This window comes from Lathyrus oleraceus, chromosome 1 (genome assembly GCF_024323335.1).
Source record: "Lathyrus oleraceus cultivar Zhongwan6 chromosome 1, CAAS_Psat_ZW6_1.0, whole genome shotgun sequence".
In the NCBI taxonomy this organism is placed as follows: domain Eukaryota; kingdom Viridiplantae; phylum Streptophyta; class Magnoliopsida; order Fabales; family Fabaceae; genus Lathyrus; species Lathyrus oleraceus.
Window position 1 is genome coordinate 343,485,992 of NC_066579.1, and position 14,410 is coordinate 343,500,401.

The 14,410-nt window shown below is 31.9% G+C and overlaps 1 protein-coding gene across 1 annotated transcript; it reads right to left on the minus strand.

Annotated features, from left to right (window-relative positions):
* Positions 1–5,001: 5,001 nt before the first annotated feature.
* LOC127135584 (RING-H2 finger protein ATL52) lies at positions 5,002–5,794 on the minus strand. Its single transcript, XM_051062249.1, has one exon. It carries the CDS (start codon positions 5,665–5,667, stop codon positions 5,158–5,160), a length of 510 nt encoding a protein of 169 aa, XP_050918206.1. The 5' UTR covers positions 5,668–5,794; the 3' UTR covers positions 5,002–5,157.
* Between the last annotated feature and the right edge of the window lie 8,616 nt (positions 5,795–14,410).

Below are 14,410 nucleotides of genomic sequence, written 5' to 3' on the forward strand. Positions count from 1 at the left end.
GTGTACTTAAGTAGAATATGAAATATGGTAAGGTACCACGTGCTTAAATGATTTTGGTATATTATAAGATATGGGTCATATACACTTAAGTGGGCTTTTTAGCTTGCATCCCACACAAGTGGTTCTATAAATAGAACCCTTGTGCAGAACCATTTGTGTAGTTGCAATTTCATTTCTCTCTCTCTCTCACTCAAAGCCTTCATTCGTAACAACTAACACTGAGATTGAAGGAATCCGTTCGTGTGGACTGAGTAGAGGCGTTGTCATCGTTCAACGTTCGTGATCGCTCCGTAGATATGCATCAAAGGTTACAATCGCCACAAGAGGTAACAATTCTATCACTGATCATGCCCATTCGTAAGGATCACTAAAGGAGAATTTTTTTAAATTCCGCTGCATTTTGGATCGCTTTTCTCCTTCAGTATCAGACAAAGCGGTTTCAATGGAAACCACCAAATTCCAAGTAGTTGTGAAATGGACGACTCCAGCCAACATTAAACAGTTGTGAGGGCTTCTTGCTCTTCTAGGATACTATATATGATTCATTAAAGGTTATGCAAAAATCTATGCACCCCTGACATATTTACTAAGAAAAGATAGTTTTAAGTGGAGTGAGGCCGCAAAAGCGGCTTTTACACAACTCAAAGTAGCCATGACTAGAGCAACGGTGTTGGCATTGCCAAAATTTTCACAATAATTTATATTGGAGACAAATGCACTGGAAATTGGAGTGGGAGCAGTGTTAGGTGAGAATGGACACCCTATCTCTTATTTCTTAAAAAAATAGCACATCGAATGTAGAAACAATCAACATACATTTGATAATTATTGGTAATCATAGAGGCCCTAGCCAAGTTCAAAAACTACTTGTTGGGAAACAAAATAATTATTCGAACCGATCAATAAAGTATGAAAAACCTGATGGATCAATCATTGTATACCCCTGAATAATAGGTATGATTACATAAATTTTTGGGGTACGATTTCAATATTAAATACAAACCTGGTAAGGAAAATCAAATAGTCGATGCCTTATCTAGAATGTTCACTTGTCATGGTTTAAGTCGTATTCTTTGTTTTTGGTAGAACTCAGACATAAATTGATTACTAGCCCTCAACTTCAACTGATGATGACAGGCTGTCATAAATCAGAGGAAGCTCATCATTATGCAGTGGGAGTAAGTCAATTATATTAGAAAGACAAGTTGGTCATTTCAGTAGAAGAGGAGCTAATATAAATAATTTTGCAAGAGTACCATAGTTCTCCTATTGGGGGTTATGCGGGGATCACCAGAACTACGACAAGACTGAAAACCCAATTTTATTGGCCAAAGCTGTAGGACAATGTCAAAGATTTTATCCAAAACTGTGTGGTTTGTCAACAAGTAAAATTTAGCAACACATTGCCATTGGGATTGCTACAACCATTACTGATATTGCACCAAGTTTGGGAAGAAGTAGCCATGGACTTCATAACAGGCTTTCCTAGTGTGAATGAATTTTCTGTCATCATGGTGGTTGTGGACAGATCACCAGGTATGCTTATTTCCTCCAACATAAGGCTGACTATAGTAGCAAATCATTTACTAAAGCCTTAATGAGAAACATAGTGAAACTACATGGTATACCAAGATCTACTGTATCAGATCGAGATAAAGTTTTTACTAGCTCCTTTTGGTTGGAAAATGGATATTTCCACATTGGACCAACCATTATGAGGTAAGGTGTGATTGTATGTATGATGCTTTCCACTATGGTTGTGCGACCGTGATTATAAGCTATGTAGCATGAGACCTATCACAACAATTAATTTAAACAACCGTTGTCATATTCTTCAAAGCAAAACATTTAACAATGGTTGGTATAAATAACTATTGTGATATATACAACTGAGTTTATTATAAATTACGTGGAATGCGTATTTCTCCAATGCTCACTAAACATATAACATTCCAATCTGATCTATAACTTTATAATATGACAAATTAATTTATATTAGAAGAACAAGTTCATGTTCAATTCTTGACAAGAGTTCTTCAACTCCTTATCCTCATTTTGCTCTTTAACAGTTAGAACTTTGTTTAATGATCTTAATTCTTCAACCGCCAATTCCTTCACCCCTAGTTCATTTTGCACAATATTATTTACTTTGCAAACAAAATTAGAGGTGGAGAGAGGGGAGATTGAAGATCTACAATCACTAAATAAAGTTCTAACGATTAAAGAACAATATGTAGATAACAAACTAAAGAATTCTTGTCAAGAATTGAACACGTACTTGTTTTCTAATATAACTTTATCTATTATAGTTTTCTAATGCAATCTGAAAAGTTTTATATTCGGTAAGAGATTGCAAAAACATTCAAATCACATAATATATAATAAACTCGTCTTTTAAACAAACATTAACAACAATGTTCATCAACAACAAATCATAAACAACATACACGTTACAACAAACATATCAACTCATAGAATGTTTCAGAAACTTACATGTCCCATAATGGCATCCACAATAAAATAAGGATGAAGCTGAAGTTAAAGCTACAAACTTGTGTCTATTTTGAATGGATGTTATTTTGGATCTTTTACATAAGTTTTCAACGATCACTTTAGCTTCTCCCTCGTTATTGAAAAAAGTATCCCTACCTACATAATGAAACAAGAAGAAAGTTCAAACATGATGAAGCAAACTATTGAAACATAAGCAATAATAGATACATAAATTTTGAAACATAAACTATAGTGAAGAAGAACCTGTAAAGTAGTCAATTGCTAAGATTTGATAAAAGAAAGGAAACCTTCGAAGAAGACAAGTTGACTGGATAAGATTGTTGTTTCAATATGAGAGTGACGAGTGAAATAAATGTTAGGGTTTAGTTTTTAAAGAGACGAGTGAAAGATATGTTAGGATTTTGTTTTGCAAGAGACGGATGTAATGAACTAAAAAGAGAGATAATTTCGGTTATATATAAATAAGTAACATCTTTCACCACGGTTGACAATATGAACCGTGACGAAATGATTACAACTTAAACCACGGTTAATCATAAAAGTCATGGTGATATACAAGGTCAAGCATATTATGTCATGATAAATGGAAAATTGTTGGTGTTGGGATTCGAACCATTTTACTCCATGTACCTTTCACTATTGTTGGTACCTATGACCGTTGTGAAATGTCCTTTCGTAAATACAAAAAAAAAGCCCAAAAAAGAACCATGACAACGGTTAACAAAAGACCGATATAAAATTGGTGTTACGAAAGATTTATTTTATAGTAGTGACTACTCTAGTTATATCCTCAGCATACCATCCACATACGGATGGCCAATCGGAGATCGTGAACAAATGCCTGGAAATGTAACTAAGGTGTTTCACTTATGAAAACCCCAAATGTTGGATGAAGGCATTACCTTTGTCAAAATTCTGGTATAACACATCATTTCACACGAGCTTGGGCATGTCACCATTCAAATCCCTATATGGGACATAACCTCCCACAATGATCAAACAACCGTACACTCAGTTGGATCCTATTGACCTGAAGGAACAATTGATTGCTAGAGATAACTTGATGTCTAAGTTAAAAGCTAATATGACTAGAGCACAACAAGCCATGAAGACTCCAGCTGGAAGGAAGAGATAAGACTTGAATCTGAATGTGGGTGACACAATACTAGTTGAGCTGCAACCATACCGACAACATTTAGCAGTGCTAAGGAGAAATAAGAAATTAGTAATGAAGTATTTCAGACCATTCAAGATCATAGCCAAAATTGGATCAGTTGCTTACAAGCTAGAACTACCTTCCACTACTAGAATTCATCTCGTTTTTCATATATCACAGATGAAATTGTTCAAGGGGGATGCTTCTAAACCAAATCTATCACTACCCTTGACAGTTACTGAAACGAGGCTAGTTATGCAACCTTTCCAAGTCCTTGCAACCCGTACGATCATCAAGGGGACAACCAAGGTAAGCCAAATTTTGGTGCAATGGGAGAATGACCTACAAGAAGAGGTCGTGTAGGAAGACATCAAGGACATCAAGGCTAGTTATCCTACCTTCAACCTTGAGGACAAGATTAATTTTAAAGGGGAAGGTAATGTAATTAATGCAAAAGCACGTGAAGAAATGAGAGGAGAGAAAGAGGAGTCACATGTGGAGAACATTGAGAATAACCAACTTATTAAAAATATGGAAATGAGACGTGGTAAGAGAGAGAAGAAAGCCAACTGAAAGATTGTTATAGAAGGATAATAAATAGACTAGTAGTAATAATGATTAGGCATGCGATATGATGTATGACCTCTAATTTCTCTATGATCTTTCTCTTTCCAAATCTGATAGATCTTGTATGTGTACTCTGACTTTATTCTCACTAAAAACTTAGAGTTAATCCTCAATAAATATTTCCTCATTTCCAGCTTTTGTTATTTCATTGTTACATTCATATATATATATATATATATATGACTTCTCGCCGTCGTGAGCAAGTTCTCACAACCCAAATTCTAATACAATTATAAAGACCTCTAAACCCCCCGAACCTGCATAGGGACAAACACCATGTACTTTGTGACAAGTACAATAATTAAAATAAAATTTAAGATATTTATAAAGATCAAAACATATATAACACTAAATAATATATATATATATCATTTCTGTTAAATCCAGTTAATCGTGAAGACTAAATGTCGAGACAAAAAACTTTTTTAACCAAAATTTTTAAGAAGCTAAAACTAACTATTTAAAAGAATATTTCTTTATATATATATATATATATATATATATATATATATATATATATATATATATATATATATATATATATATATATATATATATATATATATATATATATATATATATATATATATATATATATATATATATATATATATATATATATATATATATATATATATATCCTATAAAAAGACACAATTTTATTCTACAAAAATGTCTTGCATAAACAAATATAAGCAAATACGTATTGTAACAATATTTTCTTATCCAATCCCACCTAAAACTTGTTCCAAATAAAGAACTAAAAATGAACCAAACTAGTGTGATGGGGTGTTAATCACTCAATGTCCTGTCCTAGAGACAACCCAACATACCACGCACACATTTCTAAACTAATCAAATCAAACAGAGATGCTACCACCAGATTCAATCATCCCATCACAAAAAGAACCAACAGATGTTCTACAAATTGGACAATCAAAATGAGAATAAAGCCACATATCTATACAAACAGCATGAAAACTATGTTTACACCTTGGTAGCTTCCTAACATCTTCTCCTTCTTCATAAACCGATAAACAAACAGAACATTCATATTCATCATACCCCTTTTCTTCTTCTTCTTTTGTAACCATGTCTTTCCTATACTTGAAGCTTGAAAGTAAGTTTCTTTGTTGGTTTTCAAACCTCGTACTACTAAGATTTACTCTTGTGGGTTGTGGTTGATTATTGTGGTTGTTTCTATTGCAACGTTTGATGATGATGATGTTGTAAATTGCTAGAACTATGGCTGCAACTCCCATCACTACTAGACTATAGTATAACATGGGTATGGTGTTGTTGTTTTGGTTTGATAAAGGAGATGGTGGAGGTGGAGATGGGATTGTGAAAGGGCTTAGAACATCAACCATTTTTGTTTGGATGAGGTTTGAGAATTTGGGAGTAAAGAAATTTAATTTGGAGAAATAAGTTGAAGAATATTTAGTTTATAGAGCTTAATTGGAGTGAGAGAAAAATCATATGGATATGTTGATTAAATGAAATAATCATTGTCCATTTTAATATATTTTAAAAATTGGTTGAAAAGTATATTTTATAATATTGATAACTACTAACTTATTCTAATAATATTTATTGCATTTCATAATTTCACATAAAAAATAAAAAATAGTAAAATAAAATCAATAATTTTACTCCATTATTCAAAAATAATTATTGACATACTTTAATTATTATAAATGCAAAATAATAAATTGAAAATAATACACACAATATTAATTAGAATATAAATTGTTGAAACTGTATTAAAAAAATTATTTATTTTATAAGTATGATAAATAATATGAAACGAAAGGAGTAGTTAATATAAAAATACATGGTGGGTATGTTATGATTGGGGGAAAGAATATAATATTATTATTTCTTTTCTTTAATAAAAAATTGTCATGGAAGAAAAAGAAAGGACAAAATGATGCACAATAAGGACAAAATTTTGAGTGAAAGTGATGAGATTTATAGATAAGCCTTTTGTTTCATTCAGTGGTTTTGGTGAGGAAATTTAATATAACTTCACCAAAATTTATTGTTCGAATTAAAATTAAAATTTAATTTAATTTTTTAATAATATCTAAAAATAAAGAATTTAAAATTTCTCTTTTATTCTATTGTAAATGTCTTGGTTATTATGAATCGTTTAAATTTTGCAATGTAATTTTTATATTTTCCAAAAATTTCAAATTGATCCCTAAAATTAAAAAAATGCAAATTAGTCTTTATTAATTTTAAAATTTTACAAATTAATCCATTTAAAATTTTAAAAATTTTAAATTTGGCAAAAAAATTAAAATATATAAAAATGATTCAAAAACTTTAAAAAAATTATTTTAATACTTTATCCAAATAAAAAAATTAAATTTTTTTAAAATTTTAAAATTTTTAAAATTAATTCATTCAAACACTCCATAAAAGTTAAAAGGGAGAATTAGTTGTTTGCATTAAGATAAGATAATAAGATTAAATAAAAATAAGTGATATCAAAAGTTAGAGAAGAATATTTAATATGATATTGAAAACATGAGAAAGAAAAATTGAGCGTAAAATTTCATTAAAAATGAGTTTTATATTTATTTGAAAGAAAAAAAATGATACCGCTGGGTATCGAACCCTTTATATTTATTTAAAGGATATACAAAGAATCATCGCTGTTTGGAAGTTTCGATTATTAAATAGTACATAAAAAAAGCTATTGAGTTTTGTTCTTTGTCAAAAGAAAACTCTGTAGGAATTTCCAAGTCTCGTCATGATAGAAGATATGGAGGTAGAGGTACTCAAGATTTAAATGTTAAGACAATGGATCGAGTTGTAGTTCTTCAAGCATATTTGTATATATTGAATAATGTTGATGAAGTTCAACCTTAATTATTTGTTCATAAAAGTCGTATCAAGGAAAAATACCCCCGAATAAGTTAAAAATGGATTTTGATAGAGTATAGCAAAGCTTTCACAAATTAAATGAATGTCATATATGTTTAAGCTTAATGTAATAACTTGGAGGACATACGACATTGCTTTTTATTATATACGAAATCAAAAGATGATTGTAGTACCATGCAAAATAGTGGGGTTATGGTTGAAGTTGAATATATGTACTTCTCTAGTTCCAAAGATAAGAATCTTGTATTGACATCTAGATCGTACTTTGGGGTCATTGAAGAGATTTTGGAGATTGACTATGTTATTTTTAAAGTGTCTTTATTTAAGTACAAGTGGATTGACAGTAATATTAGTATAGAAATCAATGAATTAGGATTCACACAGGTTGATCTTCGAAGGACAACTTATGTGAACAAACCATTCTTCATGGCATCCCAAGTAAAATAAGTTTTTATGTCATTGATCCTTCTAACAATATATAGTCAATTATTATGTACATATTCCTAATAGTGATGAAAATCAAGATTTAAATTTTGAGATCCCTTCTTTCGCAAAATATGCGCGTCTCTCATTTGAAGAAAATGGTTTAGATGATGTGCATGTTATTCGTTATGACCATCAAAAAGGGATATGGAAAAAATAGTAAGTAAATATTTTACATGAATTAAATATTTTGTTTCAGAAATGGGCAATTTAGGTTCTGTTTGAAATAGTACAAGTTAAAATAAGGGGGAAAAGTGGGGCATGTTATCCAGTTCTGGAAATACAAAAAATGATCTCGATGGGTATCAAACCCTTGATCATTACGACTTTCCCTTTGGTGTAAGAACAAGCGAGGGGAAAAGTGTGCACTTTTCGTGACACTATTTGTTACATCGCCCAAGAAATCGAGGTTAAACCATATTTCTAACTGAGATAAAAAGTTTTTTTCGTAGTAGTGTTGTAATCTCTTCCATCCAAACTTCTATTTGAAATTAACCCTAACATCAAATTATAGTTATTTCCTTGATTCATTCGTTGTCTAGCCATTTGAAATTTTTTAGTTTCTGTGTTGTGTTGTGCTCATACAAAATATCCGACAACTTTTATACTATTAATGAATCAATGTTTTTTGTTTCCCTATTTATCATCAAAAATAAAATGTAAGCATTAATAAACACAATGAAAAAAAAATACAGTTATAAATAATTGTAATAAATAATTTTAAAATAAAACAAATAAAAATAAAATTGTATCATATAGTTTGAAATTGATTTTACGAAATTCTACAATTATATAAGATTTTGGTAAGCAACATCAAAGTAAACAGAGGTATGAAACTTGAAAGCCATGATATAAAAAGACCATATTGTCATGTGCATATGATTTGCCTTTTATTATAATCTACTAAATATTTTATTTATGAATTACCATGATACATGTATTTGGCACAACATATAATCAATATTTTGGACTTCATTTTTCAATATGATAAATGTAAAGTTTTGCAAATTTAAGTTGTTTCCCTTCTAGTGGCAATAAACTACCTATTATATGGCAAGACTTTTTCTGGGTCTTTATAGTGAGAGGTTAAGGACCATTGTTGAATTTATTATACAATTTATCACCAAATGAAATAAATGCAAATATCATATTGTAAACTCTTAGTTGTGTATGGATTTTTTTTATCTTGTAGATTCATTATTAAATAGTAGATGAGATAGCACTTGAGGGGTGCTTTTAATAGAGAAGGTACTACTTTTTCATTCCCACAAAAGAGAAAGTACTTAGGATTATAATGCTTGTGTTTTTCATACTCTCTTGATACCATTGATCTTTAAAATGTTAACATTTAATCAAAATATTTCCCATATCATAATACTGTGTATTTTTTGTGTGATAAGAAGAGAGAAATTTGGAATTAAAAAAAGGCAAGGGGTGCTCACCCTTTTACAACCAAGGAAACCGAATGAACAACAACAAAACCAACCTACAACGAACACCAACCCAATTAAAAATCACAATCCACGCCCAACAAGCTTTGGGGTTATTACATCAATCCAACCAAGATATAAACCTTCTTATTCTTAAAAAAACGTTTAAACCACTCCCAAGCTAAAAACTTAACCAAACCGAAAACATCCAACTTTCTAAGAATACTAACTTTAAAAAGGATAGCATTTCTACAAGACCAAATGGACCAACAAAAAGTAAGATCAAAAACCCAAAAAGAAATATAAGAATTTAAGCCTTGATTTATGATCACACGTCGGAAGTGTCAAGCGTGAAGCTCCTCTTGGCTGGATTTTATGATTATATCATCCATGTACACTTGCATCATATCTCCTATCTATTCTTGGAAGATCTTTTTCATCCTTCTCTGATAGGGCGCGTTAGTGTTTTTTAATTTAATAGGCATCACATTATATTGATAATTGGATTTCTCGGTCATAAAGGTTGTTGTTATATGGCCAGGTCTTTACATATGTATCAGATTATACCCCGAATAGGTATCCATAAATAAGAGTAATCGATACCCCCATCAAGTTATCTACTAGTTTATTAATGTTTGGGAGCAAATAAGAATCTTTTAGGTAAGCGTTGTAAGATTTATATAGTCAATATACATCCTTCGTTTCTCTTAGTCTTTATTCACTAACATGACGTTGGATAACCATTATGTATATTTGGCTTCGGAAATTAGTTGGGCGTCTAATAGGCCCTTAACCGTGCTAGTAGTAGCTTCATCCTTTTTCGGAGATTGTCTCCTTCGACGCTAGGAGATGCAACAAGATCTGGCATCCATATTCATTTGGTGACACATTACGCTAGGATCGATGCCGGGCATCTCATGTGGGGTTACAGAGAAAAGTTTATGTTATCCTAAAGGCATCCAATTAGTGTTGCTCTTACTTCTAAAGAAAGTTTGGTGCCTAATTTAACTGACCTGGCGGGGTCTTCCCTGAGTTGGACAGACTCGAAATCTCCATCTAGCACCGACCGAACCTCGTCTTCATGAGCATCTAGGTCGGACACTCCGGGATCCATGGGCTCTCTTTCTGCTTGTGCTTCTGAGGCCGCGACCAACACTGAGAGATCCTTTTGGATAATTTTTTATATTTGTTTAGCTTAATCTACATTGACGGTTGCCAAGACCGGTCTTTCTTTCGTGTTGTGGTACGTCACTTTCAAATGGACCGGAGATGCTACTGCGTCTAGTCTCACTAGGAAGAATCTCCCTAGGATACCTCTAAAGGCACTCTGACACGGTATTAACACAAAATTTAGCATCACTTTTCTTTCACGGTCTCCTTCCCCAACAATCACCGCCAGATCTACGACTCCCTGAAGAAGAGTGGTCGAATCGTTGAATGCTAGTAGATCTCGTTCGCTATATGGATTCAAATCCTCTTGCTGGATTCCTATCAACTCCATCATATATGAGTAGAGGATGTTACACAAACTTCCTCCTTCCACGAGGAATTCGGTTAGATTACGATCAACTATGGTGATTCCCAGAATCATATGTAGATCTTCATTTGGAATTCTATTGGTCTTCTTACGATCTAGAAATCCTAATTTTGGTCGATCTATTCTTCACCAAATGTCAGCATCAGTTACAAGTATAAAGCGATTCGATGAAGGATATGTACTAGATGATATGATATTAGGGAATTCATCAATAGTTAATGCATGGTAAATAATCGATTTAGGAGATGGTTGAAGTTTTCATCCATAACTATCCGAATTACAGTTTTGCTTTTCCTATAGTAGTTATAGATCTAGTTTTATACCAAGATTGACCTGAAGATGAAAATTAGCGGGAATTACACGTCGTTTCCCATAGACGGTGCCACTATTTCATTTAGGAATAAGAAATGGATGATCTAGCTCCACAAAATAACCATAAATGAAGACAGTTTGATAATTGATGATCTTGTATGGTGGCTCCAATCTCCTTTAAGATTACGCGGGATGGACCTGCATGCTTAGCATTCCAATGCCCAAGTCGTTTCAAGATTCAACATGAGTATAATGAAAGTGGAGATTAGATATTTTACCTTGCTCTTCACATGTGAACTATTTTTATACTCTGGGTTGAGTGAAGTGGATTTGAGATGGTTTGGGCCTCGGTTCATTGGGCCTTTTGGCTAGTCAATAATAGTTTCCTTAAAACTCGTCTAGTTTCATTTTAGATTATACAATTCGAACATCTTTACATATATTCAAATTACATATATTAAAATACACAATTGATTTTGAAATCAAGCATCTAACTTGTTATTTTCCCTTTTTCTTGTATGGTTGGGATTTTAAAATTTGAAACATTCAAAAGTACACTATGAACATTTTGGGACATTATTGTCAATTCTAAAAGTTTCAACGGGTGAAAAAGGAAAAAGTAAATAAATTTACTTATTTAAAGTTTATTTATTCATGAATTTTTAAAATAATTTTTTAATTTGTAGATAATTACTAGAAACTCATGCACACAATTATGAGATTTGGGATTTGAACACTAACGTTGACATTCAATCTAGTGAATTTTTTTAAAGCCAAACAAAATTATCTTAAAGAAAAAGGCATAGACATAAGAAATACCAAATTGTACAAATGACAACTAACTTGTATTAGAACTTGTGATTAAAAAAAACCACTCATACCTTGACCCTAAACCCCTTACATAAGAGTACAACGGGAAAAAAATGCTACATGACAATACAAGATAAACGGTTATACAAGTACAATACACTACTTCACAGTACTCCAATGTGATCACTTACAAACAAAATAACAAAAAGAAACTAGGCACCAGATACTAGAATGAACTCTGATAAGCGTTATAGGCACCCTAATGAATTTAATATCCATTGACTAAGGAGATAATTAAATCCAAACACATTACACTTTTGTGAGTACAACTTTCTGTTAGATGTACTTTTATGATGTCAAAACTAGGATACTTTAGCATTTAAGTATATTGGACGGTATCCTCTGAGTCTTAATATGCATCTTAGCATTAGGAAGCATAAAAACATTTTGAAATGAGTTAGAAAAGGTTTCATGCATTACAAACAAGTTTTTATTCGAAAACAGTATACAAGTCGATACATATGTGATATAGGTCTACACATTAAAGTAAAATTTTCCTATGTGTCGACACATATGAGTTACAGGTTGACACATGTACCTCATTTCTAAAGCATGTAGCTTCTGTTTGATGTTCGACTGTATGTGTTCGACACATGACCTATACAAGTCGACACATGCATCAAAAATCTTGAAAATTTGCATTGTTTTCTAAACCTCTTGCATTCCTTTTGCTTCTAACTTGCATACATATATATACTTCATGTATGTATCATTTCAAGTAAGGTTCTAGAGTACATCTACATGAAATCGGGATTTCAAAGTGTTCTCATCATCTTCAACCTCATTCTACGCATACACACAAGCAAACTACACATAATTACTCTTTGTTTGGATGCCATCTAGAATCGGTTGATAACGTCCAATTTAGGTTGTTGAATTGTAAAACCAAGTTGGGGTTTTCCTTCAAGATTAATTAGGGATTTTAAGATTTTGGACAAGATTACGCAATTTGGATCTGATCGAGTGAAGGCTTTGAAGAACGGGAGTTTCTTGCAAAGGAGTAGCATGAGACGGTGTATCATATTGGTAAATCTTAGGTTACAAAAATTTACAACTTGGATTCGATCGAGTAAAGGCTTTGAAGAACAAAAGGTTCTTGCAAAGGAGTAGCGCGAGACGGTGAATCAAATTGGCATTGTTGGGTTACTTGATCAAGCTCAGATCAAGGGAAGAGAAAGTGTTAGAATCAACATCAAACTTAGGGTTTGTAGGGTTGGATTGCTAAACTTCTCTTGTATTCTACTTTTGCAAAGTAAGGTTAATTTCATCATATCAATTTGAGTTTGAATTAAGGGCAGACATACCCATAGCAAGATCGATTGGAGAACTGCCTAAACAAATCATTGTGTACTCTCTCTCTCTCTCTATCTCTTTTACCTTTCATTTGCAAATTGTTGAATTCATCGATTGTGCGATCAATATGTTTGGTTAATTCTTTTGAAAACCTTTTGAAAAAGGTTTTGTTGAAAAAGTATTTTTAAACAATTAAAAATAATCACAAAAATCAATAAAATCATGAAAAATATTAATAATGATCCAAACAATAATTTTAATTCAGAATATGAAAGAGGATTTTATTTTAAAAAAATTGGTGAAATTTCTTCCAAATTTGGCAATGTCATGTTCAAGCTTGCATGGGCGTGTACAGGCCTGTGAAGCAATGCACTAAGGTCCAAAACCAACTAAAATGAGGTTCGAATCAAGCTTGATTGGCAAGGCAATGTGAAATGATCATTTGAAGTTTTGATTTTTCCAATTGATGTGGGCCTGTTAACACCATGCGCAGCCCTAGCAAACTTGATCCAAAATGAATCAATTAGGACTCTTTGGAAATCTTATATCAAGAGGAATAACTCTTATCTTTAACACTTTTCCATTTGGAACTTGTATCATGGTGAATTTTGAGGTGGAAGTTTGGAAATTTTAACATGTTGAAATTTTTTCTAAGTGTCAAGTCATATACTTCAATGTTCCACCTTACTAAACTTTTTATGTGAGCTCCAAATGAGAAACGTTCCTTCATAAAAGTTGTATATATTTCAAAGACCTTAAAAATTGTCACCAATTTGACATCATTTGGATTTATAATGAGAGAGTTATACATTTTTGAAGTTGAGGAAAATCACTTGTTCAATAGTATTGGTCCAAAATGACCTATAATGTATCCTCATATCACATGCTCATAAAAGTTGATTTAGCTCTCACTCCAAACATAAAAGTTGAAGTAGACATATTTAATTTTATTGTGAAACTTGTAAATAGTTCATATCATAAAAATTGAGCAAGTTATGGCCTTGGGGATTTGACTTTCAAAGTAGGGTTTAGACAAAATGACCTATAATATTTCAACATAGAAAATGACTTTCCAAGCAAAATTAGCTCTAGGACTCAACATGAAAGTTGTTTTTAATGTCATTTAGAGTAACATTTCTCTTGGGATCATTTTTATATGATGCAAATTGTAGGAGATAGGGTCTAGGGAGACCGAGTTTCGATCAAATGAATTCATCTGGCCAACCACCATCAACCAACTTGCTAACTTGCAATTATCTTGACTTTTTAGGCTCATGGTAGATCATATATGCATAA